This window comes from Sminthopsis crassicaudata, chromosome X (assembly GCF_048593235.1).
Source record: "Sminthopsis crassicaudata isolate SCR6 chromosome X, ASM4859323v1, whole genome shotgun sequence".
NCBI lineage: Eukaryota > Metazoa > Chordata > Mammalia > Dasyuromorphia > Dasyuridae > Sminthopsis > Sminthopsis crassicaudata.
In genome coordinates this window covers 57,137,387-57,165,138 of record NC_133623.1, presented here as the reverse complement: position 1 = coordinate 57,165,138, position 27,752 = coordinate 57,137,387, and the positions used below count along the sequence as shown (strand labels likewise).

The window sequence follows — 27,752 nt, the reverse complement described above, 5'->3', positions numbered from 1 at the left end:
ACTCCGAGAAGCGGGCCCTGCCCCTTGGGGTGGCCGTCATTAGCTACTGGGTGTGCCTGCGGAGGCAGCAGGGCCGGGCTGGAGCCCTTCCTGCAGAACTGCCCACCCTCGCAGGTTCCTTCTCTCCTCAGCCCAGCTCGTAAGTGGGAGACCTCGGCCTTGCGGCGCAGAGAATTGGCGGCTCGGGGGTTTGGGAGACGGAGCGCGGCCGGAGCTCTGGCCCTTCGGGGGGAGGGGAGGGGCACATTCAAGCCTGGCCTCCCCCCCCCCCCCCCCCCGCCGGGTGTGACTCTGGGCACGTCACTTACCCCCAGGAAGGAAGGGAGGGAGGTAAGGGGGGGAGGCCTTCAGAGGCCTAGAACCGGAGCTGAGGAAGCCTAAGGCCAGGAGGTCGGGGCTGTCCCAGGCCCCACACATGTTCTCAAGCGCCAGAGGCCAGATGTGAGTTTGGGGCTTGGAGGCCACGTTTGAAGATAGAATTGACCCAGGTTCTGAACAGGCTTCAGCTGCTTTGGGGCATTTGTTCCGGATCTCTGTTTCTAGGAGCTCTTCCCGAAGCTCCCATTTTTAGCTTCTTCTGCATAATCAATAAGTAAATATTTATTAAGCACCTGCTGTGTGCCAGGCCCTCTGCTGAGATCTGGGGATACAAAGAGAAGCGAAAGGCAGACTGCCCTCAAGGAGCCTCTGGCCCGACTGGAGAGACGAGACGCAGACGCACAGACGGCGCAAATCGTTGGCGGGGCGTTCGGCCGTCGCAGTCCCGCTCGGCTCTTTGACCCCGGTTGGGGCTCTCCTGCCAGGGCTCCTGGAGGGGTGGGCCTTTCCTTCTCCAGCCCCTTCTACAGATGGGGAAACTGAGGCCAGACGGTGAAGTGACCTTGCCAGAGTCACAGAGCTTCGCTAACAGGATAAATAGGCTGGGGGTTCCAGTAGAGACTCGGTATGCGTTAGGTCCTCGTGTTAGGACTGGCAGGATCCGGTCTGGATGCAGAGGAGCTCACTCAGGCCCTGGGGAGAGCGGAGGTCACGGGAGCTGTCGGGAGCTCCTGCCCGGACGGCTGGGGTGGCTGCGGTGCTCCTTCCCTTGGGTTCGGGGTCTGAGGGTGGCCTGGGGGCAGCGCCCGAGACAGGCCAGGACGCCGGGCGGGCTCACCTCTCCCGGGCCCGTGCAGGTGCTGGCGTGTGCGGGCCGGCTCCCCGTGGCCGTCGGCTCGTCGGCTTCGTCGGCTCCCAGTCGGCCGTGTGCTGACCTCGGAAGCCGGACGCTCAGTCCGCTGTCTCGGCCTCTGCTCTCTCCCTGATGGGGGTGAGTTTCAGGCTCCTGCTGCCCTCCCCGGTATCCTGCCTGTCCCTCCCCCGGGACCCTGCTTCTGGGACATTCCTGGTGCCGGTTCGAGGCGGGTGGAGGGCCGGCTCCCGCCCATTGCCTCACCTGGGTGACCCCCGGCTTTCCTGACCGAGCTCCGCCTCCCCCACTCTCCCAGAGCCGTCCCGGGCTGGTCCCGGGTCGCCCTCCCCGAGCTCTGGGCCTCAGTCCCCGCAGAGCGGAGCGCCAGCCGTGCCCTCTTCTCCACGGGTGCCCCAAGATGGCGCCGATGCTGACTTTGGCTGCGGCAGAGCCGGGCCCTCCCCTCCCCAGGCCGGCTTCCCTGAGGGGAGTGAACTGCTCCAGTGTCCTCCGGGCGTTGGCCGGGGCCCAGCTGAGCTGGCCCAGCCGGTTCTAGGCCGGGGCTCCGGAGGATCCTCGTGAACGAGGGGTAGTCGGGCATTTTGTAGCTAGGTACTTCCCAACACTCGACTTTTTTAAAGCTCTCTTGACTTTTTGGACTTGGGCGGCGTGATTAAAGTGGCCAGGAGCTAAAGCTGACGGTTTTTACAAGAATGCCAGACTCCCGGAGGCCCCTCTGGCCCTCCCCCAGTGCCGCGTTCCCAGTGGCCCCAGTTTGTGATTGCCCCGAGCGGCCCCGTGGGACGGGTCGGTGCCTTGGGGGCGCGGTCTGGGCCGGGGTGTCCGGGGCCTTTGTGGGCCAGAATCCTCCGGGACTGCGGCGGGACTGAGTCAGGGTTAGAACCGCGCTCTGCCGCGTCCGCGCCACCTGTGGGCTTTTCATGGAACCCGCAACCCCAGAACCGGCTCAGGCCCGAGGGTCCCACGGACCAAGGGGTCGGGGAGCCGGACCCGAGGCTCCTGGGAGCTCACAAATATATCGGACTCAAATCCGGCACTCTCACGGTCCAGCCGGACGCGGACATCCTGACCTGTGGTGAAATCTTCCCTCCCGCAGCGCCCCCTGGTGGCTGGCACATGTGCTCCCACGCACCCCTGGGGGGGGGGGGCAGCGGGACCTTTGCTCCCCCACGTCAGAGGGTGGCGGCCCCGGGGCGACCGAGCCTTCCTCTTCTCTAGTGGAAGGCGGTCTCCTCGGGCCACACCTGACTCCCTGCGGCCCCGCCCCCAGGGGCTTTTCTGCTGGGGGGGGGGGGAGTCTCAGACCCTGCTGCCTCCGCCCCAACTCCCCCTCCCCCCAGCCGCCTCCCGGGCTCTGAGGGGCCTCTGCTCTGAAAGAGCAGCAGCTTGTTGCCTGGAGAAGGGGAGGCAGGCCGGCCATCAGCAACCCCTGGGGCGCGGGGGGCAAACCCATCCCCCCCCATTCCACAAGGGGAGCAAAAACTGTGAGCGGGCCCCTCCGTGCCCTTCAGCTCCCGGTGCCCTTGGCAGTGTGACATAGCCAGTGAACTAGCAGAAGGGGACGAGCATTTATTAGGCACCTACTGTTAGAGGAAACAGGCATTTATTAAGCACCCACTGCCTGCTTGGCACCTGGGAAACAAGGAGAACCTTCTGTTCTAAGGGGAGAAGACGTTAAAGGGGCCTGAAGGGAGGGAAGGGTGAAGGGCTGCCAGGCTGGCTTTAAGGAAGAGGGCCAGGAGGGGGACGCCTTGCCCCAGATCGGAAGGAAGCCGCAGCTCCGGCTGAGCGGGGGGTGGCAGGGCCGCCCCAGGGGCTCGGGCGAGGGCCGGGCTGGGCCGAGGGGACCCCGGGCGCGGGAAGGTTCCCGCTGGCAGAGGAGGCCCGCTCTGAAGCCGCCATCTTGGCTGCCGAGCTGACGGTTTCCGGCCGGGGGGAGCAGCTCTTTGCCGAGGGCTCGCTCCTCCCTCCCTGTCACTGGATCTCGGGGGTTCCACAGGCCCCAAGAAGTGGCCCCCAATGATAAGCGCCTCCTCCATGGCAGAGGCTTCCCTGCAGGGGCCCTTGGGCGGGTGGGGGAGGGGGGGGGCCCTCTCCCATGTGCCTTTGATTAGGTTCCCGTCTCCTATTTAATCCCGATTGTCAAATATTGATTCAGTCTGTGCCCTCAGCAGATGTGATCCTAGCGGGGGAAGCAGCCGGGACCCCTTTGTCCTGGGGGCGCCCGACTGGCAGGGCCCAAAGGCTCTGGGGGGTGTCAGGCTCCGCTGGCAGCCTCTGAGTCGGACTTCCCGTGCCGGCCCCGGGCCCTTAGGCAGCCCCCCCATGCCCCGCCTTCCGGGGCTGTGGCTCCCTCCTGACCTTTGCCCTTTGCTTAGGCGGGGCCCGACTCTGAGGGGCAGCAGCGGACAGCATGACAGGGTTCTGAGGCCTGGAGGCTTGGGGGAGGGGAGGGAATGGGAAGTCTGGAACCGGGGACCAGAGGGACTGTGGGACTGACCTATCCCTTGTCTGTCTGCCCGCCTGCCGGGGCCCAGCTGGGGGGCCGTCGGCCGGTGCCGTGCAGGGGCCTCGCACCCAGGTGCCAGAGTCCGGCCGGGAAGAGGAGTAAGCTCCCCCCGGTCCGGAGCCTGGGGCCGCAGCGGCGGGCTGGGAGGGGCCGGGGGCGGCCTGGGCTGCGAGGGGCCGGCACACGCCGTCCGGGATACGGAGCGCTCCGGGGCGGGCGGGGGATACGTTGGGGAGTGGAGGTGGCGGGTGGACGGGAGACAGCCGGAAGCCCCCTCTCTCTCTCTCTCTCTCTGCCCGCCCGCAGCGCCCGGGGGGAGCGGCCTTGATGACTGGCACTGGGTCATTCGCCGGAAGCGGGAGGATCTCAGAGGGCACCAAAAGCGAGCGGGGATGAGGGTGGCGGGTCTCGCCCTCCCCCAGCCGCAGGCCCCCCGACTAACCTGTCCCTGTCTCTCCCCAGGATGGCTCGGGCCCTGTTTCCGCCTGCGGAGAGGCTCGGCTCTGACCGGCTGGCCTGAGGAGGCGGGATGCGCGGGGGCGCCACCCCCCCCCAGCCATGTCGCTGCCCTGGGCCTCCGCGGCACTTCCCCCCGGCTCGGGCGCTGGCCCCGGGGCTCTCGGCAGCGGCTAAGCTTCTCCGGGCCGGCCCCTCAGAGATGCTCGGCGCCTTCAGGGGGACTGTAGGACTCCGCTCCGCTTTTGGACTATGACGACCTATCGACCCATTCAGAATGACGGCGTGGACGTGGGCGGGGGCAAAGGCGGCGACCCGGGCCCCCACGGAGGGGATTATTTCCCTTCTGGATTTTGGGCGCAGAACGGCGGCTCCCCGCAGCCTGGCGCCGGCGAGAACGCGGCAGCGTCGCGCTCCAGCGCCCCCACGCCCGCCGTGCCCAAGATGGGCGTGCGGGCCCGGGTGGCCGACTGGCCGCCGAAGCGAGAGGCTCTGAAGGACCAGGCTAGCTGCAGCCCCTCCCAGGACGGGGACGCCGCCAAAGCCGGGCGGGAGGGCCCCCGGCCGCGGCCCTCTCAGAACGGGCAGCCCCTTCCCGGCGGCTCTCGGGCGGCGGGCGCGCGGGCTTACCGCCTGTCGCGCAGGAGGTCCAAGGACGTCGAGTTCCAGGAAGGGTGGCCGCGCTCCCCGGGCCGGGGCTTCGTCCCTCTGCGGAACCGCAGCAACAGCGAGATCACGCTCAGCGAGTGCGACGCGGAAGAGCCCTCGGAGGCCAGGGGGGCCCGCCACGTGGGGGGGCTGCCCCTCTTCCGGGAGTACGGCAGCACGTCGTCCATCGACGTGCAGGGCATCTCGGAGCAGAGCTTTTTCGACATCCTCAACGAGTTCCGCAACGAGAAGCCGGACCCCCGTGGGACGGGCTCCGAGAAGCTGGACGAGCTGCTCGCGGCCGACGTGGGAGCGGCCTCGCACCTGCGCCTGGCCGGCGGCCCCAAGGCGGCCGTGCGCAACGGCCAGGCCCTCAAGGACGACTTCCTGCCCAAGGAGAAGGACAAGCTCCGGAAGAAGGCCGCCAAGGGCGGGGACGCGGGCGACTCCTCCATCTTCCGGAAGCTGAGGAGCGCGAGGGGCGACGGCGAGCCGCCGGGGAAGGCGTGCGCCGAGGCCGACGAGGCCGGGGCCGGCGGCAGGCTCCAGGAGGGCGGCAGGCCCTGGATCTGCCAGAAGAGCTTCGCCCACTTTGACGTGCAGAGCATGCTGTTCGACCTGAATCAGGTCGCCGCCAACAGGCTGTCGTCGGCGGCCCAGCGGCGGAACACGACCACGGGAGCCTCGGCGGCGTCGGCGGGCTCGGCGGCCGCGTCCAGGGCCTACGGCCTGGGGGGCCCGGACCCGTCCTTCCCCAGCACGGAGGACCTGAATTACAAGGAGAACCTGGAGCAGGACCTCGGAGACAGCAACAGCAACGAGCTGCTCCTCAGCTGTCCGCACTTCCGCAACGAGATCGGGGGCATGAGCGAGCGCAACGTCAGCTTCTCCCGCGCCTCTGCCGGCTCGCCGGGCGGGGGGGGCGCGCCGGAGCCCGCGCTGGGCACCTACTGCACCAACGCCAGCGTGTCCGTGCTCGAGGTCCCCAGGGAGCTGCAGCGGAGCCAGGGCCGCCTGAAACTCTACAACATCGAGCACGTGGACCTGGGCGCGCGCTACTACCAGGACTACTTTGTCGGCAAAGGTGAGTGGGGGGGCGCGGGGGGGGACCGCCCTTTGGCCCTTGGTGCTCCCCTCTGCAGGAAGCGTAAAAAAATTAGTAATGAGCGGGACCGGCGAGCCCTCGAAGCTGATGCACCTCTCTCCCCCTCCCGACAGATTTTGCATCTGTCTGTGCACAGTCAATGAGTCTATAAAACTCCTACTGTGTGCCCAATATGGCGCCCAGGACACAGGCAGAACGTTCTGTGCCGGGCTGTGAATCGGTCAGAATCATGGCTGCTCGTTAGAGCTAGAACTTGGGGCTCCCCGGGGCCTTAAGGGCAGCCCGGAGCTTTGCCAGCGTCCGCCCCCGCCCCAGCCTGCCCTCAGTTTGCTGTAGGCCCCGGCTGGCCCGCGGGGCCTGAGGCTGCTCGCTCTCGTCCCTCAGAGCACGTCAACTACTTCGGCGTGGACGAGAAGCTGGGGCCCGTCGCGGTGAGCATTAAGCGGGAGAAGCTGGAGGACCACAAAGACCACGGCCCGCAGTATCAGTACCGCATCATCTTCCGGACGAGCGAGGTACGTGCCCTGCCCCCGGCCCGGGGGTGCTCCGGGTCCTTCACAGGCGGGCAGCCCGGCCGCTCTGGGGCCGCGGTCTCCCCAGCAGGGGCCTGAGGCGTCCGGGGCGCAGGAGGCGCGTGGAGGCCGTCTTCAGAGGGAGCACGCAGCTCCCTCCCTCCCAGCCCCAGGCGAGGAGTCTGCCGCAGGCCGGTCCGCATGCTCCCGGCCAGCTTTGGCCCTTTTCCGGAGCCTTGTTGGAGCCGCGGCCGGGCGGGCCAGAAGGCGCCAGCGCTTGGGCCTCAGGGGCCACCGGAGCCCTGCTGTCAGGCCAGCGCCGCAGGGGGAGGCTCGGGCTGGGTTCTTGCCCTCCGCGGTGCTGGGCCAGGGAGCTGGGGGGAGCTCTGTGAAGCTGTCTTGTTGTGGTGGACTGCTCCTGGCCAGCACTGGCCTCATGAGGGAGGGTCCTTTGTGTGCAGGTGTAGGACTTTCTGTGTTGAATAATAGCTTTTTATTTACAAAATATGTGCAAAGATAGTTTTCAGCACTTACTCCTCCCTTTCCCCCACCCCCCTCCTAGAGGGCAAACAGTCCAACATGGGGTCCGCATGGACAGTGCTTTTATACATATTAACACAATTATTTTGCTGCACAAGAAAAGTCAGATTAAAAGGGGAGAAAATAAAAAAGAAAGAAACGGCAAACAGGAAGGAGAAAACGCTTGTGCTCCACACTCCTCCCCACGGTCCTCCTCCGGCTGCAGGTGGCTCTCTCCATCACACGTTTGTGGGAATTGGCCCGAATCCCCTTGTTATTGAAAAGAGCCTCACAGACGGGAGTGAACTCGTACCCATTCTACGGATGAGGAAAGATGTAGATGCCCAGCTCCCGCCGCCGTGGGAGGCCAGGGGCCGCCCAACATCCGCCCCTCGCGGCAGAACGGGCCTTGGGCGGCCCCGGTGCCCGCGTCTGGCGGCAGACGGGCCTCGCTCCCTCGGAGCAGGGGGTGCGCGAGAGCCCCGGCGAGGCCGCCTCTGCCTCCGGACGGGAGTCACCCTCCCCGCCTCGTGCTCGGCTCCGTCCGAAGCGCCCGGCTCCGCCGGGAAGCCCGCCTGGGTTCTCGAGCAGCTTCCTCCAAGCCCCACGTGGTCCTCCGAGCCCCGTGGCCCCGAGATCTCCCAGGCCCCACCCACAGTCCGACGGGGGTGGGAGAGTGAGCGTACGGACCGCAGCGCCCGATGGGGGCAAGCTTCGTCTGGGCTGCTCTGGGCTCAGGGGGCTGTAAGGCAGAAAGAGGGGGGCCGCCCAGCCAGGTTACCATGTGCTGCTGCGAGTGCAGACAAGAGCGGGGGGGACACTGACTCCAGGGTGACAAAGTGGCGGCGAGCCCCCTTGTGGGCTGGGCCTTCGGAGCCCCTCGTCTCCTGCGCTCTGGGGCCACGTCCTGGGCAATGAGGCCCCTGAGAACCCTTTCCTTTCCCCCGAGCAGCTCATCACTCTTCGGGGCTCCATCCTGGAGGACGCCACCCCGACGGCCACCAAGCACGGGACGGGCCGAGGGCTGCCCTTGAAGGACGCGCTGGAGTACGTCATTCCCGAGCTCAACATCCACTGCCTGCGCCTGGCCATGAACACGCCCAAAGTGACCGAGCAGCTGCTGATGCTTGATGAGCAGGGGGTGAGTGGGGGGGGTGCTGGCCGGCCACAGCTGCCTCGGGGCTGCTCCTCCCCCCACAGCTGCTCTGCACGGCCCCCTAACTCGCTCCCCCCCAACTCGCTTGCCTGCTACCCCCTGGGAAAGGGGCACTGGTGGGAGGTGATGCAAGACAAGGGGCTGTCCCCAGGGCTTTTGCCTGGAGGCCGGTTGCTTTCTGAGGGGTAACTGCCTGCAGTCCCGCTCTTTGTGGGGAGGAGCCCAGCCGGAGCCGCCAGGCTGAGGGGGTGCACGGCTCTGGTCCGCCTTGCAAGTATCTGGCTCAGTCCCTCTAGCGGTTCCTCTCAGGGCGGTATCCCAGGAGGCCCATCTCCCCAGAGGGAGCCGAACTCCCTTAGTTTTGCTCTAATTTAGTCCAACTCCCCATTCTCCTGCCTGAGATGGGACCTCAGATGGGGCTGGGGAGTGGACCCCAAGGGCTAGAAGGGGGAAGGACACTGGGGGCAGTCGGGCTCGGGCTCCCTCTCCTGTCTGGCCGGGCCCCGGATCCCCCCCGGCAGGGGGGGCCTAAACCCACCTTCCTTTTTCCAGCTGTGCCGGAAGCACAAGGTCGGCATCCTGTACTGTAAGGCGGGCCAGAGCTCCGAGGAGGAGATGTACAACAACGAGGAGGCCGGCCCGGCCTTCGAGGAGTTCCTCTCGGTGCTTGGGGACAAGGTCTGCCTCAAGGGCTTCAACCGCTACGCCGCCCAGCTGGACGTTAAAAGTAAGTGGCGGCCCCCCCAAATTGGGCGTGACAGACTGGGGGGCTCCGACAGGCGAGGGCCACGTAGGGGGCCCAGGAAGGGCACTGCTGGCCAGCCCGCTTCGGGGTCACTTCCCACGTGGCCAGCCTCAGCCACTGAAATACGCCAGGACGGCAGCCCAAGAACAGGGAGCCGCTCTGGGAGTCCGGAGACTGTGTGCTCCAGGACGACCATCCGTCCCAAGGGATGCTTTCCAGGGACCAGGAGGGGTTGGGGGGGAACAAGATGGAGCCCTCGGAGCCTGGTTTAAACCTGTGCTTCAGCTCCCGAAGGCCGGTCTGCACCATCTGCTCCAGGCTCGGTGATTTCGGGGGACTCGGGGGTGGACCATTTTAAGCTTCTCCCCCATGCCCACGGGGCCAGCCAGGCCAGCCTCAGGTTCCCCTCTCCGAGCCTTTGCACGGGCCGTGCGGGTGACCGCTGCGCCCCCTCGGCTGTCGTCACCTGCCTGTGGCTTGGCCACCTGGGCTGCCCTCCAGCAGAAGCTCCCTGCGGGCAGAGCTGCCCCTGAGCCTGGTGGCTGACGGCCTCGTCCTTGCCCTTCCAGCCGACTCCACTGGAACGCACTCGTTGTACACAACTTACCAGGAGTACGAGCTCATGTTCCACGTGTCCACCATGCTTCCCTACACCCCCAACAACCGGCAGCAGGTGAGTGTCCGCGGCGGCGGCCCCTGCTCAGAAAGAGCGGACTTGGGCTGGGCCCCTCTCCCTCTGGCTCTGTGAGAGCCCAGCCGGGAGTCGGGCAGGGACCTGGGGCTGACCCAGACGGGGCCGTGAAGCCTGCAGTCAGGAAAACCCGAGTTCAAATCCAGCCTCAGAGGCTTCCTGGCCGTGTGACCCTGAGCAAGTCACTTCGCTCTGCCTCAGTGGCCTTGACTACCACATGGGGCTCCTGAGAGCCCCCATCTCCCGAGTGTTGTAAGAAGAGAATGATAAACGTAAAGCACCCGGTATGGCCCCGAGCACCGAGGAGGCCCTAAAAATGCCAGCTGCTGTTAGCTTAGAGACCTCGGCCTTAGGCACCGACCCCCCTTTAGCTGCCCGCTGTCACTCATGATCTGCCCCAAACCCTTCCCCCTCGTTCTCCATTACTGCCGAGGGCATCACCCTCCCAGTCCTGCAGGCTCCGGCCCAGGGGTGTCCCGGGCTCCTCCCCCTCTCCCCCCGGCTTGTGCCAGCTGGTCACCAAGGCCTGTCATCTCCACCCCTGCAGCACGTGCCCTCTCCCCCCAACCTGGTTCAGGCCTTCAGCCCCTGCCCACAGGGTCTCCCTCCACCCAGCCACCAAAGGGATCTGAGCGCGTGACCCCCCGTCCCCAGGCCCCTCCACCCAGGGGCCCCCTGCCCCCTCCAGGACCAGACCTGACGTCCTCGGTTTGGCATTCAGAGCTCTTTGTGACCTGGGATGTCCCTGTCCCCGGGACCCCGGACCCTGAACAAGGCCCTCCCCTGCCCCCTCCAGGAAACCTCTCCTGACTCGCCTTCCTTCTAGCCCCACCCCCGAGCCCCTCCAGCAGAGCCCCTCCAAGGCTTGTTGGCTTGTGGTCGTTGGCCAGTTGTCTTCCCTCTGAGCCTGGGAGCTCCCTGAGGCCTCCGGGCCCCGGCTCCTGCAGAGGGCCTGGAACACAGCACTGACTGAGCAGGAGGGAGCGCCGGGTGCCGGCGGCCTCCCCCCTCCCAGGGCTCTGAGAGCAGGGGCCGCCTAGCTGCGCCCCACGGCGCCTCCCTGATTCAGAGCCCTCTGAAGTAGCGGCCGCCCTCGGTGGCGTGGGGCCCGGGCCTTCTGGGTCACTGTTTCAGTAGGATTCCTTTGCAGCCTCTTGTATTTTATTTTGTGTCTTCAGAAGCGTGACCCTGGAGGGCTCCTGGAGGGGCCGGGCCCTAGCAAAGCGAAGAGCCCCTCCTCTGAGAAACTCAGCTCTTGTCTGGGGCTTTTAAAAACCTTTAGTGCTACTCTACTCTTTTTATTATCCAGAAAAACAATTTTTGGCATTCTTTTGGGAAAAACTGAGTTCTAGTTAGATAATTTTGAGAACAATGAAAGCATGCAGCTCCACACTCTGCCCCCCTCTTCACCCCCATCTTGCTGGATCTTTGTGCCCCCCTGCCCTGACTAAACTGGTACTCTGAGGGCCACTGAGAGCTTTACCTCAGTAGGAGCCTGTGGCTGAGGTGAACATGGGGCTCCTGGGCCACCGCGGGGACTGCGCTCTGGGAAATCTGGCTTCTGGGGGGGCGTGGGAATGAAGCCCCACAGACAGAGCAAGGCCGTTGGCCGGTTCCAGCAGCTGGGGGCAGGACCAGCTTCTCTTGGGGGACCGGAGCGGGGGCACGACGGGAAAGGGGAGTCCGGATCCCAGGCCAGCTTGGGTCCCCACTGAGAGAGGGGCACGCCCTGGAAGCCCGGGCTGGCCTAGCGCTGCATTACTTTGGCTTGGGTAGAGAAATCCTTTGCGTTTCATTGAATTTGATGATTCAGGATGTCCTGATTAAGCAAATGGCTTTGTCTAGGGGGCTGAGCTTGGCTCCAGAGGAGGGGCCGAGTACAGGCCTGCAGAATGTTAATCTGACCCAGCAGGTCCTTGTCCGGGGTCACGCAGGGGGCCGTGCTCTCCCCCACATTCTCTGCCTCCGAAATCCGGAGGAGAGTGGTCTGTGCTCTCCCCTAGAGGCTGCCCCGGGGCCGCACTGACCCTTAGAATTTGGCTGCCGGAAGTTTTCATAGGTCATGGACGTTGGCCGGGCCTGGCCCGGGTGGGCCTAATTCCTTTTCTGTTTGCCTTTCAGTTATTAAGGAAGAGACACATAGGAAATGACATCGTGACCATCATCTTCCAAGAGCCTGGCGCCCTGCCCTTCACCCCCCAGAATATCCGCTCACATTTCCAGCACGTCTTTATCATTGTCCGGGTTCACAACCCTTGCACTGATGCTGTTTGTTACAGGTGAGCCCGCCTCTGTCCGCCCGCGGCCTGCTCCCGGTGACCCGGAGCAGGGCGTCGGAAGCTCGGGGAGCTGCGTCAGGGACGGTCCCGCTCAACCTCTGGGCAGGATCATAACCAAGCTGGGCTCCGGCTCCCTTTCAGCGCGGAGAGGGGCCACCCCCGGGCTGGGACGTGAGCCCTCTGCCTCCCGCGGGAGGACAAGCGCAGCCCCGAGCTCCTGCTGAAAAGATTTGGCTGGAGTCGGAACTCTTTGAGTTCCTTTTAATGCAGCTCAGTGAGACCTGCATTGGGAACAAGGGGCACCCCTTACGGAGCACTTGCATTCACGGAGGGGACGAGCCCAGGGAGCCGCGCCAGAAGTCAGAGCTAGGAGTTAGGCAGGGGGAGCCTGGAGGGGAGAAAAGACCTCAGACTTCACATGCAAATTCCCAGTGTGGCGCATCAGATGCGGGGAGATCAGGTAGTGTCCACCTGTGGCCTTCTGATGTTCTTTATCTTGGGGGGGAATGTCACACAGTCCGCATCGTTAGACTGGCAGAGACCTTCAGAAGGACCTTCTCCTTCTGCCTCTGGGTGAAAATGAGCTAGCCCAGCTATCCTGAACAGATGCTAATCTGCCCCGATTTTGTGCCCCTTGGAGAAAAATGTCCCCGGCTCTGGGGAGAGTCTCGCCATCTGGAAAATGTTAGTCCTCTCTGACCTCCGTCCGTCTGCTCTCGGTCTGTCCCCCGGAGAGGGAAAGCGGCTCTTGGCCACCTTTCAGATATTCGTTCGCTCTGATGTTATTAAATCAAGCTTCTTTTCTTTTTCTGGATATAATTTTTTCATTTTACAGAATGGCAAGCTCTATTTTCCTTCTCCCAGCATTCTTTAAACAGATATTTGAGCAAAACAAATTTGGCCACGCACAGAAATATGTCTCCGTCTCCCTGAGTCCATCAGCTCTTGGTGGGAGACGGTAGCGTGCTTTATGGTTGGTCACGGTTTTGTTCCGTTATTTGTCTTTGCTTTTAAATTTATCTATTTTTAATACAGCTTGTTTTGTGAATCGTGTTGGGAGAAAAACATCACAGCAAATGGAAAGAACCATGGAAGAGATTTAAAAAAAAAAAGTAAACATAAGTTGTCTTTGCCATTGCTATTATTCCCCTGGTTCTACTTTCATTGTGTATCAGTTCTTCCGAGGTTTCTCGGATCCCTCCATCCTTTCTCACAAAGCAGTACTGTTCTGCTACGTTTGTCCGCTGTTCCCGTCGATGGGCACACTCTTCGCCCCGCCCCCCAGTTTCCGTGGCCATTTTCCAATGATCCACAGTTGCTTTGTCTTCCCCGTGAAACGGGGCTGAACGTAGTCTCTCTCTCTCCCGCCAGCGTGGCTGTGAGCCGATCCAAAGATGCCCCCCCGTTTGGGCCTCCCATCCCGAACGGAGTCACGTTCCGCAAATCGGACGTCTTCCGAGACTTCTTGCTGGCGAAGGTGATAAACGCCGAGCACGCCGCCCACAAGTCGGACAAGTTCCACACCATGGCCACCCGGACGAGGCAGGAGTACCTCAAGGACCTGGCCGAAAACTGTGTGACCAACACTCCCATCGACTCCACGGGGAAGTTTAACTTGATCTCCCTCACGTCCAAGAAGAAGGAGAAGACCAAGGCTCGGGCGGGCGCCGAGCAGCACAGCACGGGGGCCATCGCCTGGAGGGTGGCCGCCCAGGACTTTGCACAAGGGGTGGAGATCGAGTGTATCTTGGGGATTTCCAATGAGTTCATCGTCCTCCTGGATCTACGCACCAAGGAGGTGGTTTTTAACTGCTTCTGTGGGGACGTCATTGGCTGGACCCCAGACTCCTCCACACTCAAGATCTTCTATGGGCGAGGGGACCACATCTCCATACGTGCCTCAGAGGGGTCCCCCGAGGACATTAGGGACATTGTCCAGAGACTCAAGGTGAGGGGTCTGAGAGCCCTGGGAAACGGCCGGCCGGGATCAGGGGAGGCCCAAAGCTAGCCAGCCGACACCCTGCCGCGAGGGCCGCCACGATGGCGTCTCGGGCCCCCGGGCTGGTCCCGGCCGACCTGCGGGGCTCTGACAGGGGCCAGACTCCCCGCATGGGAGCCTTTAGGAAGTGTGGGCGCGCATTTCCTCCTCTCCTCTCATGAGGGCCGCCTTCTTGACCTGCCCCAAAGTTGAGTAGCGGGAACCCCCTCTTCCAGACCTCCCTGCCAGGTGCCCATGGCTTTCCCTTGCAGCCCTTACAGCTGGCTGCACAGTGTGAGTAAAACCCGGTCCCGGGTCAGGAGCAGTGACTCGGCTCCTCCCTGGTCCCGCCTCTCACTGGGGAAGGTCCACATGGGCTGGGGGGGGGGGGGGGCGGCCTCCAGAGCGGTCGGGTCTCCATCCAGGACCCAGCCCAACCCCACGGAGGAGCTCTGCCCTGCCTGAGGGGTGGGAAAGGGGGTGTTCCTGTAAAAGAGGGGGCTCCTGGACCTTGACACCAGAAGACCCCCAGAAATGCTGGGAGGGGAAGCCACGGCTGCATTTCCATGAAATGAGTCAGCAACCACAGGGTCAGGGTGGGTGAATGCCCCCTGTGAATCCCCGTCTGAGAGTTTAGGGAGCCCCTGAGGCTGTGCCTCATTTTGGATGCCCCTGAGTTCCCTGAGAACACGCGCACACATGCACACCACACCCGTGCGCGTTACATGTGTGCACAGTCTCACAGTGCACTGCAGCACGCATCCCATCATGTAGGTGCACACACCTGTGCCACATCACACACACGCATGCCACCACACCTAACCACACCACGCCCGTATGTCTCGCACACTCCCGGCTGGGTTCAGACCCGTTCCCACGTGTTCCTCAGGTAATGACCAATGGCTGTGAAACCGTGGACATGACCCTGCGGAGGAACGGGCTGGGCCAGCTGGGCTTCCACGTCAAGTACGACGGCACCGTGGCCGAGGTGGAGGACTACGGCTTCGCCTGGCAGGCGGGCCTCCGGCAGGGCAGCCGGCTGGTGGAGATCTGCAAGGTGGCCGTGGTCACCCTCACCCACGACCAGATGATCGACCTGCTGCGGACCTCAGTCACTGTGAAGGTGGTCATCATCCCCCCCTTGGAGGATGGGACTCCTCGGAGGTGAGGAGGGGGGCCGGGGGGAGGGGGGCCGGGGGGGGAGGGGGCTGGCCTCGGGCTGACAGACCCTCTGCTTTGGAGCCAAATTCCTCCAGAGACTTAATCATTGCCCGAGCCAAGGCGAGCCCTCTTTTGGTCTCAGTTTCCTCATCTGTGAAATGAGTTGGTTGGGCGTGAGGGTCATCCACAGCCCCTTTCATACCTGTTCCCTGAACACCTCCCCAAACCAGGCCCGGTAGAGAATCGGGACCACCATGGGGGGAGCTTTGCACCCTGACCTCTCAAGCCCTGTGTGCATTCCGTGGCGCGTGCAGACCCCCCTTTCCTGGCCCATTGAGAGCACCCAGGAGCTCACCTCCAGGCTCACAGACCGTGCAGGGAAGGGGCCTGGAGCCGGGCTCACAGCAGGTGTCCTGGGGCTTCCGGCCCCGGGACTGAGGTCCCAGGGAATGGATCCGGACGCTCGAACAGGCCTCAGACTCCCCAGAGCGGGATCGGATCGTTCCCACCAAGTAGCGGGGCCTGTGCTCAGCGGGCGTCCGCGGGCCTCCGGAGGAAGCTCTGTGAGACGGCAGCGCCGACGCGGGCACGGAAGGGTGCGCTGAGGGGCAGACCTGAACCCGGAGCCGGGCAGAGGAGGAAGCAGCCTCTCGTCCAGCCGGACACACACCGGGATGTAAACCCACAGGCGGTCTCACCTGGAGCATCCCCCCCAAGGGCCAGAGGAAGAAGAAAGGAAGATGGCAGTAGGTTACCCCCCCCCCCGCACCCAGAGGAGGAGTCTGCGTAATGGCGCCGGTGGCAGGAGAGATGGCTCCTGCCCACTCGTGGTGATTCATGCGGGCACAAGTGGGGCTGCCAGGAGCCATCTGGAGAGGAGTCTGGGGGTTGGGAAGTCTCCGCTAAGAGACCCAAGGCCTTTGGGGGCCGGAGGCTGCGCCGATGGAAGGAGAGGGAGGCCGCATCGGAAACGTGAGGCGCCGCCTGAGGGTGGCAAGAGCAGGATGGAGGCGGCTGGCCAGGCTTCCAGTGGTTTTGCACGGGGTCCTTGGGGCCCAATAAAGCGTGAGGAGCCCTGCCCGGCTCCCGGCCGGCTCGCTGCCAGAAAGCGCCTCTGGTCCTGGCCGCGAGGAGCACAGCCCGGAGCAACGTCCCGCCCAGCCCGTGGTCCTGGCTGCCTCTTGTGCCCCCGGAGACTCTCCAGCGAGCAAATCGCCGTCGTGGGGAGCCCGAGAAGGGGGGGCCGCGCCTGGGCCCTGAGAGAGGGTGATCCCCCGGGCACAGCGTCCCGCACAAGGACTCCAGCAGGGAGGGCCGGGGTAACGGGGCGGTGCCGTGGGTGCGCGTCATCGAGCCCCCGACGGAGACGATGTCCGTGAGCCCCGGACCGCCCAGACGGAAAGGAAACGGAGAGGGCCGAGAAGCCGACGGCGGGCACGGCTCCACCGGGAGGGCGAGGGGGTCACTGACCGTGGCGGCTCAATCAGAAGGAGGACATGCGGCCTTTAAACTGGGCGGGGCACTGCCCAGGGGGCCGCTAACCGCCGAGGTGTGAGCCGGTCTGTGTCCTCACGCGGCTACACGTGTGTTCTTCTCTCGACCGTTCCCGCGCGTCCCACATACACAGTACAATTCTCGGTATGCAGCAGGCACTTACTAAATGCTGTTGGCCAGCAAGTCATCGCAGTCGTTGTCGTGCCAGAAGAAGGAAAGACCGGCCAGGTTTAAGGAGTGAACCGGACCCTGGCCTTGTGAGCTCTCGGACCGCCGTGCCGGGAAGTCCCCAGTGACTCTGGGACTCTGCAGAGGCTGCGTGGAAGAGGCGGGGGGAGGAGCCCCTGAAGGAGAGGGCCGAGGGAGCAGGGAGCACTGTCAGCGCCACGGCACATGGGCAGCGCTGCGCGGGTACCGTTATCCTGGCGCTGCCGGGGTGCCGGTGCCAGCCCGCCAGGGCCCGAGGTCCCGAACCCTCCTGCCCCGGTGATTGAGTGAGGGCGGCTCACTGGGCACAGACGCCCAGGGCACGCTTTGGCAGAGGCCAGGGCCTCCGTTCTTGGGGAGAGCCTTAGCCTCGTGTCCCGAGGTGAGCCAGAGCCGAGGCCCCGGGAGCCCCGCCTCCCCTGCCAGCCGGGGGCATGGGTGCTGGTGGTGAACGTCGGAGCTCGCAGCCACGTCCGGCCAGGCTGCTCAGTGGGCCTCACGGCTCCGGGGGCAGAGGGAGCCCCAGCCGTGGGAGCGCCTGGCCCAGAGGCAGGCCGTCCTTGGCAGGGCCCCAGGCGGGCCCCAAGGCCCGGGCCAGCGGGTTTGGGGTTCCATCCCCTGCCTTTGTCTAGAGGAAGGCCGCGCCGTGTTCCCACGGAGAGTGGGACTGGGAGCCTGGGCGGGGCCCGGCGGTCCTCCTCGGCCCTCCTCCGCCGAGCAGACAACAGCGCGCTTCCCTCTGACTCCTGCCCCGGCTCCGGTGCCCGATAAGCTGCGGGGGGAGCAGCAGGGGCCGGAGCAGAGCTCTCCCCCCCAGGAAGTGTTGTGCAGCCTAGGATTAGCGGGCCCTCAGAGCCCATCCCCCAGCTCCCCCCTCCCCCCGCCAGACAGATGGGAGAAACCGAGGCCTGAGGGGGGAAGCAGGAAGTAACCTCGGCCACCGTCTCCGCGGCCCGGGTGGCTTTTCTCGGCAGCGATGTGGCGGCTCGTTTCCTCCTCGCTTCGCCTCGGGTTTACAGGTGGGGAACTGAGGCAAACGGGGCGAAGCGTCTTGTCCGGGTCACGCAGCAGTTAAGCGTCCGAGAGCTTCCGCCGCAGCCCGACTGGCTGCCCAGCAGTGATGGGGGCTGGCGGCAGTTATCACGCCCTAGCGTTTCTGTGGCACTTTATGCGTGTTCTGTCATCCTCACGGTGACCCTGTGAAGGAGGGGCTCCTTTTACAGTGAGCAAACTGAGGCTGGGGGCAGTCAGGATCACCGAGCTGGATTTGAACGCAGCTCATCCTCCCTCCAGCCCCATCCCATGTGTGCGCAGTTCATTCTGACGCTGCAGGTCCCGTTCCCTGGACCCACCATCGCTGAAGGGCCGCCCCCGCCGGCCCCTCGGGGACACAGCGGGGGTAATTCCTCAAGCCCGCTCCTATTTGCTCGGTCAGCTAGTGGCAGTGCCCCCCCTGGGCGGGGGGGGGGGAGGAGACAGGCTCCTCTCTGCCCAGAAAGCACCCCGGCTTGACTTGGCAGGCGGCCGGGAAGTCGCCCTCTGGAAGTTAAAGGGCTCGGCTGGCGGCCCGAGGCCGTCGTCGCCCTGCAGGCTCGGGAATCCCGCACTGGCAGGGAGCGCGGGGAGAGAGCGGATTGCCTGAGACTCCCCATCGTGGGGCAGGAGAAGCCCCAGGAGGGGCAAGTGAGGGCTGATGGCGGGTGCTGAGGGTCCCGAGCCAGGAGAGGAGGGGGCTCGGGCTTGGAGGGACCGGGGCATTTCTTCACTTTGCTTACTTGGGCCAATCCCCTGCCCTGCGGCTGCCCTGGGAACCATTAGAGACTGGAAGGGAATCCTGGGGTCTGGCTGGTCCTCGGCCTGGGATCTGCGGTTGTCTGAGCCGTGGGTCCCTCCGGCGGCTGCTAGCCGGGCACCGGACCTTGGCACCGAGCAGTCCTGCCTGCGAGGCGCTAGAGGGGGCCGTGGGCCGGGAATCGGCAAGAGCCGAGCGCCGGGGCAGCCTCAGACACGCAACCGTCTCAGCCGTGGGGCCGTGGCAGCCCCTCCCCGAGCAGGATCAATGAGAGGAACGCTAGCCCGGTGCCTGGCACTGTGAGGGCTTGTCCCTCCCCTCAGAAGCCAGGCTGGCTCTCGCGGAGCTGCTGCTGTCCCGGGACCAGAGCCAGGAAGGGTGGGGGGCCCCCATTGTCCCATCTTGTCCTTCCATCGTCCGGGCCAGGCCGCCGGCCGCGGGGCACCGAGGGCTCCCAGCAAAGCGAGGGCCCGCCCCTGCTCTATTTTTAGGTTGTTCTGCCTGTGTTGTTAACCACCTTCAAAGTAGGTCACCTGTGCCTGCGTGGCCTCCTTTCTGAGAGCAAGGTGGGTCACAGCACAGAATCGGGGGCCTCCACCTCTGTGCCCCACAGGCCCCCTTGGGGGCGTGGCGGGACCCAGCCTTGGACTCCGCGGGGGCCGGGGTGCCAGGCCTCTGGCTGCAGGTGCCGGTGGTGCCATCCTCCCTGGCCCAGGCCTAAGCCAGGCAGACACTAGGGAGTTGGCACAGGGGCCGCCTTGCCTTTTTAGGCCATGTTGGGGGAGGGGTGGGCACAATTTTCCAAGCAAGTGGATAACGGTGCGGGGCCCTCCTGCAAAGTTCCCCAGGCAGGAAATAAGTCGGGCTCTCCTTTCCAGGGGATGGCCAGAGACCTGTGACATGAATACCTCGGAGCCGAAGGCAGAGCCGGAGAGCACGGCGGCTCGGCCCCCGTATCGGAGCAGCTCTTCCTGGCAGTGGAGTGGGCCCGCTTCCCACAACTCCTTGCAGGCTTCCAAATGGGTGACCACCGGCCACGCCCAGTCGCTCAGCCGGCCGCCAAAGCCCACGCCAGGGGTCCCTTACCGGGAAGCCCAGCCGCTGCACAGCAAACGGTAAGTGGTCTCCGGGGCCGGAGCCCGTGCGTGCTCGCCGGGTCCTCGCGCTCGGGGGCGGCCTCCTGGCCTTCCTCCGCGGGAGCTGCCGGGGCCTCCCTGGCCTGCGCTGCGTTTGGGACGGCCGAGCGCCCGGCCACCCAGAGCCACCGCGGCCGCATCCTCCCAGTGACCTGGGCGTCTGTCTCCGTTCCCAAGGCTTTCAGAGCCATCGTTCTGTAGCTTCCCGGGCAGCACCTGCTCCGGCGAGCTCACCTTCTCACAAGCAGCCCTGCCCGCTGTGGGACGCGCCCACTTCCACTTGTTCGGACCGTGGCACTCTTGCTTTATTTAGAACTTGTCGGAAAAGCTTGTGGCCGCAAGTCGTCCCCACTTGGCAGCTCTGGGATCGGCCCAGGCCCCTTCTGCCCCTCCCAGCGTTAGAGGAGCCCCTGCGGCTGCCCGAGCTTGTCTTCCAGATCTTGGGGGTCTGCGGGGCGGAGCCCTCTGTCCCTCCCCCCCCCATGCCCGCACAGGGTACTCGGACTCATACACATGCATCCTACACTTACACACTCACACTCCTTATTGCAGTCCCGGGAGGGGGAGGACCAGAACTGTTTTCCCATTTTACCCATGAGGAAATTGAGGTTGAAGCAGGCTCAGGGAGTGGTCCCAGCCCCCGGCTCCCCGAGGCAGGACAGGTGGGAAGCCCTGGTCTCCCGGCCCCCGGGCCCCGTTCCGGCCTCTGCTCCTCACCTCCCCCGTCTCCTCCTAGGCCTGTCAGCTTTCCAGAAACTCCCTATGCAGCCTCACCAGCAGGGGCGGACCGGGTGCAGCCTTATCGACAACCTTCGGGGAGCTTTTCCACCCCAGGCTCGGGGGCCGCCTCCTACGCACGCTACAAGCCATCCCCGGAGAGGTAGGCCCCAGCGCAGCCCGGGCGCGTGGCCGCTTCCCGCGCCCCCAGCGGGACATGTGGGGGGTCAGCGCGTCACGGACACAGCCTCGTCCCGCACTGGCAGTCAGACACCTTGTTCTTGGGAGACTCTGCCTGCGGTCCCTGCCCTCCCCACTAAGCCGGGACAGACCGACCCCGGGGGAGTCCAGCCCGTTTAAGCAAATCCTCGGCCCAGATGAGGGGCCTGGTCTGCTTCCCTGTGCAGGGCGGGCGCCGAGGTGCCCCTGCCAGCCCGTGGGGGGGGCGGGTCTGTGCGGAGGCGCTCCCGCTCTCATCTGCTCCGGCCCCCGGGCTCTGGGCGAGGATTCTCTCCAGGCCTCCGCTTCTCACCCACTGGCAGCAAGGCCCGGGGGACAGTGGGCGGCCTGGGTCAGTCTGTGTGTGCCCGTGCCTGTGTGCTCAGCGGGGGGAGGGGAGGGGACAGAGCAGGCTGCCCCATGGTGCCCCCCCACGGCCTCGCCCTCCTGGCAGGAGCTCTTACTCATCGCCAGCCTCCCCCTCCCCCCCAGTCTGAACCTGGCTATTTAGAACCTGCTAATGAGTGCTCGGGGCCGGCTTTTTTTGCTCCTGAGTGAGCTTCTCCCTTCCCTCCATAGGTATGCAGCCTCCCAGCATCCTCTGCTGCCTCTCGAGCCCCACTACGGCCTCGAAGGGCTCTCCAGCGGCGACTCGTCCTCGGGGGGCCTGACCAGCCAGGAGAGCACCATGGAGAGACCAAAGCCAGGTGAGCGCCACCTTTCCCTCCTTTCCTCTCCTCCTCCCTCCCCCTCTGCCCCCTCCTCCCCTTGCTCCCGGTGTTCCTCCTCCCTCCCCCTCTGCCCCCTCCTCCCCTTGCTCCCGGTGTTCCTCCTCCCTCCCCCTCTGCCCCCTCCTCCCCTTGCTCCCGGTGTTCCTCCTCCCTCCCCCTCTGCCCCCTCCTCCCCTTGCTCCCGGTGTTCCTCCTCCCTCCCCCTCTGCCCCCTCCTCCCCTTGCTCCCGGTGTTCCTCCTCCCTCCCCCTCTGCCCTCTCCTCCCCCTTCCTCCCGGTGCTCCTCCTCTCCCCCTCGGCATTGGGTCCCGTGGGCCCGGCTGACCCAGGACAGGACGCTCCGCCAGCCCCGTCTGCCCCTGGCTCTTGTTGGGAGCTGCTCCTGGGAGGGGGCGGGGGCCTGGGGCCGGTGCCTTGGCTGCCCCCAGAGGCAGAGCCGGGCCTGGCTCCCCGGGGAGGCCCCGCCTCTGACACCCTTGTTTTTGCCTCCTTGCGGCTGCTGGGCGCTGCCCGTGCTTGTCCCCCCATGACTCGGGGCCCAGAGCTCCGGGCCTGGCTCCGCCGGCCCATGGGGGGAGGGGGCGGGGCGCATCAGAGTTGGAAGCCATGGGCAGCTGGCGAGGCCGGGGACCCCCTCACAGTCTTTGTGAATCGCACCGAGCGCTCTCGCAGACTTAAAGCTTCAGTCTGAGGCCGGCCCCCCGCCCCGCGCCCGCTGCTCACAGGGGGTCTGCGTAACCCCGCTGAGAGGTAAAGGAAGTGAATCCCAAGAAGCGGTCAGTGCCCTTCCAGCGGCCGCGTGCGTCCTCCCAGTGCCCTAGAGGCTCCTCCAGTCCTTCTGGCCAGCTCGAATCCCTTTCTAGACTCACCTGCAGACTGACTCCCCCCGACCCAGGACACGCTCCTCAGCCTGAAATCTCCGATTCCGTCCCTGCCTCTCGTGTGCCCGGTGGGGAGAGCGGGTCGGTGCCTCAGAGGGCGGGCAGGGGGCGGCTTGGGCTCCTGCAGCAGAGAGCCCCCAGTCTCCTCCCACTGAGGCTGCAGGTGGACTCGCTTGTTGGGGGCAGGCTGCGTCTGCGTGCCGTCCTGTGGGCGCAGAGACCGCGGGGCCAGGGCCGGGCCTCAGGCCGGGCCGCCTCACACTCAGGGCAGGGAAGACGGGGCCGTCCCGTTTGGGAGGCCAGAGACCCGGGGCGCATGTGGGTGAAACGGGTCCGGCATCTCCTGTGGCAGCTAACGGCAGGTGTGGGAGGGCGCTCCCGTGCCAGAGCTGAAGAAATGGGGAACGAGCGCAGGCCTTTGGGGGCCCCTCGACACCCGCTTTGAGGCCTAGCTCCTTCCCCAGCCTCCCTGCTCCCCGGGCAGCCAGTGTAGAAGGGGAGGCAGCTTTGGGGGGTGCAGAGTCCCCTCGCTCGTAGACCTGGGGGAGCCGAGCCCGGGGTGCCTGTTGGCTTCCCTCTCAGGGACCAGTGCCCCGCCCCTCTGCCCCTTTCTCTGGACTGTTTCCCATCCTCGCTCCTGCAGCACGGAGCCAAGGTAGCCCAGCCAGGCCCCCAGCGGTGGGACAGCCCGGCCTCCCTCTGTCCGAGGGGTCCCAAACGTGGCCGGGCCGGGCTCCGTCCCTCTGCTCGGCCCCAGGGCCAGGCCCGCTGTCCCGTCTGAATGAGCCTCCCTCCCTGCCGCCTCAGAGCTTCCCTCGCCACCCCCATGTCTCCCAGAGAGGGGCCCGCTCAGGTGTGCTTCCTCACTCCCCTCTTGCTGCGGCTCGTTAGGTACAGGGGACACGAGCGCCCCCCCTCGGCTTGCCCAGAAGGCCCCCCTCTCCCAGCCCACGGCCTCGGGGCCAGAGGGACTTGAAGGTCCTGCAGCCTTTGGTCCTGCAGAGGAGCAAACAGACCCTGGCCCGAGGGCTCATTAAGTGCCGGAGGCGGGATTTAAGCTCCTGATCCTGCCCCCAGTCCCTTCCCAACCAGGAGGTGCTGTCCCTGGTGCTGAGAGCCTGACCTGAGCCGGGGGCTTCCTGCCCCCTGCCGTCCTGGAGTCCTCACGCTGCCTGCCAGGGCAGACCAGGGCAGAGTGCCAGACCTGGAAGCCAAGCTCTGGGTTCGAATGCTGCCTCTGGGGCTAAGGTGCCAGTAGTTAAATCCCTCTGAGCCTCCCAGAGTCAGGAGGGCACTCCCCGTGTCCAGCCCAAGAGACAGACCCTCTGTGTGCCCCGGAGCCCTTCTCTCTGCGCAGCCCCCGACCTGGAAACGGGGCAGGACGCGAAGTGCGGGAGCGCGGGGTCCAAGTCCCGCCCTGACATGGACCAGGGCCCCCGAGCTCCGGCCTGAGCCACTTCCCGCAACAACGGGCGCTGTCCCAGGACGCTGCGGGAGGGGCGCCGCTCCTTGTGAATTCCGGGCTGTTCTCCCGGGGACTGGCGCATGAATTGTTTCCGGGCCAGTTGGACCATTCGGGACCCTTTGGGGGTTTTCTCGGGAAGGACACTAGAGCGCCGGCCATTCCTCCTTCTGCTCATTTTACAGATGAGGAAATTGAGGCACACGGGGTGCAGTGACTTGTCCAGGGTCACTCAGCTAGTCAGTGTCAGAGGCTGGATTTGAACTCAGGTCCTCTTGATTCCCGGGGTTTTCGCTCCGTCCACTCCCCCACCCTGTTGCCTCTTTCTTGTGGATGGCCGGTGGCAGATCACATTTGGGGCTCATTAGAGCGGGCTCCTGCCCACCTCCCCTCTCTGCCTTGCTGTCTCCCTCCCTCTCCCTCCCTCCCTCCCTCTCCCCCTCCCCTCCCTCCCTCTCCCCCTCCCTTCCCCTCCCTCCCTCTCCCTCTCTCCCTCCCTCTCCCCCTCCCCTTCCTTCCTCCTCCCCTTCCCTTCCCCTCCCTCCCTCTCCCCTTCCCTCCCTCTCCCCTCCCTCTCCCTCCCCCCTCCTCCTCCCTCTCCCTCCCTCTTCCTCCCTCTCCCTCCCTCTCCCTCTCCCTCCTCCCTCTCCCTCCTCCCTCTCCCCCTCCTCCTCACTCTCCCTCCCTCTCCCCCTCCTCCTCTCCCTCTCCCTCTCCCTCCTCCCTCTCCCCCTCCTCCTCACTCTCCCTCCCTCTCCCTCTCTCCCTCCCTCTCCCTCCTCCTCCCCTCCCTCCCTCTCCCTCTCCCTCCCTCCCTCTCCCTCTTTCCCTCTCCCCCTCCCTCTCCCTCCCTCTGCCTCCCTCTCCCTCTCTCTCCCTCTCTCCCTCCCCCTCTCCCACTCCCTCTCCCTCTCCCTCCCCCCCTCTCCCTCTCCCTCTCCCTCTCCCCTTCCCTCCCCCTCCCTCCCTCTCCCTCTCCCTCCCCCCCTCCTCCTCCCTCTCCCTCTCCCTCCTCCCTCTCCCCCTCCTCCTCCCTCTCCCTCCCTCTCCCTCCCTCCCTCTCCCTCTTTCCCTCTCCCCCTCCCTCTCCCTCCCTCTCCCTCCGTCTCCCTCTCTCCCTCCCCCTCTCCCTCTCCCTCCTCCCTCTCCCCCTCCTCCTCCCTCTCCCTCCTCCTCTCTCCTTCTCCCCCCCCCCCCGCCCGCTCTCCCGGGGCACACACAGAGCCTTTGGGTGGGCCCAGACGAGCCCCTTGCTCTGCGGGTGCCCCGGCGGTTCTTGGGGTTCTGCGCAGCCCTGAAGATTTAGGCCGAGTTCATTTCCTATAACTGACAGAACCACAGCTCTGGTTAAAAAAGCACCCTTGGCTTCAGGCGCCTCCGTTTCCTCGGGGTCCGGGCGGGGGCTCCCCGGCCTTGGCTGTAGAGTGGCCGGGGTGGGGGGGACAGAAGCGTGGGAAGCTGCGGTCGGGGGCTTTCTGCCCTGGGACACTCTGGGTGACCTCAGACGGCCGTGGCGGCGGGAGGAGGGAATCGGGGCTCAGAATTAGGGAAAACCCACCTCGAAAATTGTTTTTACGAGTAAATGGATGGAAGTAAGAGATCCAGTGTAGAAAAGGCAGAACGTTCTAGAGCCCACCGAGTGCGGGCGCACGAGGCAGGGCTGATTCTCGTTTAGCGCGGTCCCCACCCCTCGGAGCTCCGCTCCCCCCCCCCCCAGCCGGGAGAACAGTTGGGGGGAACAGGGAGGGTCGGGTGGGGGATGGGACGGCGGCCCCCCTGACCCCCGACCCCTCTTCTTCCTTTCAGAGCCCCTATGGCACGTGCCGTCGCAGTCTCGCCTCTCGGCCATGGGCGCCAACAGCGGGAGCAGACACCTCGGCAGACAGGACGCGGCAGGCAAAGACTCCCCCAACCGGCATTCCAGAGTGAGTCAGCGCAGCCCCTCCCTGCCCCCCCCCCCCCCGCGGAGGGTGGGGGCACTGTTTCTTGTGGGGGGTGGTCCCCCCCTGTGCGTGCGTCCTTGCTGCACGAGAGGGTCCCGCGTGCCCGGCCCCGTGCCAGCCGCCTGAGGGTCCCTGTCCCGTTTCCAGGCCGAGCCTCAGTACTCAAGCCATTCCAGCAGCAACACGCTGTCCAGCAACGCCTCGAGCAGCCACAGTGACGAGAGGTGGTTCGACGGTCTGGACGCCCTGGAGGCCGAGCAGGACCCCCTCTGCAAGGGCGGCTCCAGCGACAGCGGCATCGAGACCACCATCTGCGCCGCCAGCCCCGGCGGCCTGCCCCCGGCCAAGACGGCGCGGCCCCCCAAGCTGCAGAAGCCCGCGTACGGCGGCCACGGCGACAAGCGGCGAGAGGGCCCGCCCCCCGGGGCCCAGGGCAAAGGCTTCCGGCCCAAACTCTACTCGGCCAGCTCAGGCACAGCCTCAGGGGGGGCCCCGGGGGGCGCCCACGACCTGCTCAAACAGCCCAGGTACCGGTGGGGGGGGCTGTGCCTGAGCTGGGCTTTGGCAGGGGCCCCTTTTCCCAGAAGGATCCCGAGACCCCTGTGAGACTGTCGCCTTGTCCGCCCCAGGCCGGACTGCTCCTGCTGGGTCTGCCCGGAAAAGTGTTCTCTGTTCCAGGCCGATTGCTGGGGGTCCTGCCCCGGCCCTCCCGCCATGAGTGTGGGGAGAGGGGGAGGCGAAGGAGACGGGCTGTCCGGTTGGGGAAGGGCCCAGATCCCCTGCCCGCCCCCTTCCCTGGCCTGAGGCATCCCCGGGGCAGGGGCAGCTGAGCTGGCCCCAGAGAGCTGAATGAGACGGGACACACTGCCACCTAGTGGTGGAAACCTTCCGGTGCCGGCCCGGCTGGGCGAGCAGCGGGACCAGATGCTGCAGCCCCGAACAGGCCCCCGGGCCCCGCAGAGCGGCCCCTTAGACCAGGCTTTGTGGAGGGCTTGCTCTGGGACCCTCGGCCGGGCTGGGGGAAAGAGGCCCCAAGGCCATCAGCCTCCCCCGTTCCCTAGTCTATCCGATCCCCCCATTCCCCATCCCCCAAGGCCCACCTCCATCCCCTGCACAGGTGAGCCCCCTGCCCTTGGCCGGCGGGGACGCGCCCTCTCTAGTGGGGGTCGATTGGACGACCCAGGAGGGCCCCTTCCTCCTGACTGGGCAGGGAACAGCGCCCGCCCGCCGCGGGTTCCAGGGACAGGCGCACAGCCGGAGGTGCAGGCCCGGCCAGGAGCCCATGGCGGAGCTGGCTTTTCCACAGCCGGGCCCTGGCGGCCCTTTGCCCCAGGGGCCGCTGTGATCCCCACTTTGCTGACGGGGGAAGAGCACCTGAGCTCATCCCAGCGCCCCACGAGGCCCACCTGCAGCTCCCGGCCCCCGGCTCTGGCCTGGGCCCTTAGTGAGGAGGCGGGAGCATTTTTCTGTTGGGACTGACACCGGCAGCGCGGGTTCACTCCGCTCCCGCGCGGTGTCGCCTTCAGCCCCGGGCGGGCCCCAGCCTCCCCGAGGCTGCTCCAGGGACCGCGGGGAAAGGGCGGGCCTGGCCCGGGGCCCCGGGTCCTCTCCAGAGGGGATGGGCCGAGAGCCGGGCTCTGGGGAGTCACGGCGGCCAGCACAGGGCCCACGCGGCCCCTTCCCAGCCCGAGGAGGGGGTGTTAGACAGGAAAAAGCCGGGGAAGGGACCGGGAGGGGCCGTAGCCGCCCTGGGAGAGCTGATCTCGGGTTCCTTTTCTTTGTTCTCAGTCACATGAGCTCCCGAGCCGCCTACCCCGCTCAGGTTTACAGAACGCCCGCGTCGGAGCCCGCCCGGGCCCCTGCGCCGGCCCAGCCCAGCCCCTTCCAGCTGTCCGCCTCGGTGCCCAAGTCCTTCTTCTCCAAGCAGCCCGTACGCAACAAGTACCCCGCGGGATGGAAGCGAGCGGAGGAGCCCGCCCCGCGGCCTCTGGCCTTCTCCGACCCTAAGAAGTAAGCGCAGAGCCCGGATCTCGGTCTCTAGAGGAGGTCGTGGTCAGACCCGCTGCTCTTGGGGGCTGGGGGAAGAGGGAGGCCAGAAAGACCGGTCGTCCCGAAGCCTTGCCCTTGTGCCCCCCGTGGCTGGGGGAGGTGGGCAGTGCCACGCGGGGCAGCGTCACCTGCTTCTCCCAGGGGCGCGCTGCCAGGAGGGCTCCTCTGCA

General features: G+C 65.9%; 1 protein-coding gene across 3 annotated transcripts in view; it reads left to right on the top strand.

Annotated features, from left to right (window-relative positions):
• SIPA1L3 (signal induced proliferation associated 1 like 3) overlaps positions 1-27,752 on the top strand; it is a 103,077-nt gene that overhangs the window by 60,620 nt on the left and 14,705 nt on the right. For all 3 annotated transcript variants that reach the window (XM_074277288.1, XM_074277289.1, XM_074277287.1), the window contains 14 exons: positions 4,164-5,889; positions 6,295-6,425; positions 7,894-8,082; positions 8,650-8,824; positions 9,412-9,515; positions 11,655-11,812; positions 13,184-13,760; positions 14,680-14,954; positions 19,323-19,559; positions 20,317-20,460; positions 21,096-21,223; positions 25,397-25,515; positions 25,681-26,060; positions 27,322-27,543. In XM_074277288.1, the coding sequence (XP_074133389.1) occupies positions 4,410-5,889; positions 6,295-6,425; positions 7,894-8,082; positions 8,650-8,824; positions 9,412-9,515; positions 11,655-11,812; positions 13,184-13,760; positions 14,680-14,954; positions 19,323-19,559; positions 20,317-20,460; positions 21,096-21,223; positions 25,397-25,515; positions 25,681-26,060; positions 27,322-27,543 (4,319 nt within the window). In that variant the 5' untranslated portion in view covers positions 4,164-4,409. The remainder of the gene's footprint in view (positions 1-4,163; positions 5,890-6,294; positions 6,426-7,893; positions 8,083-8,649; positions 8,825-9,411; positions 9,516-11,654; positions 11,813-13,183; positions 13,761-14,679; positions 14,955-19,322; positions 19,560-20,316; positions 20,461-21,095; positions 21,224-25,396; positions 25,516-25,680; positions 26,061-27,321; positions 27,544-27,752) is intronic.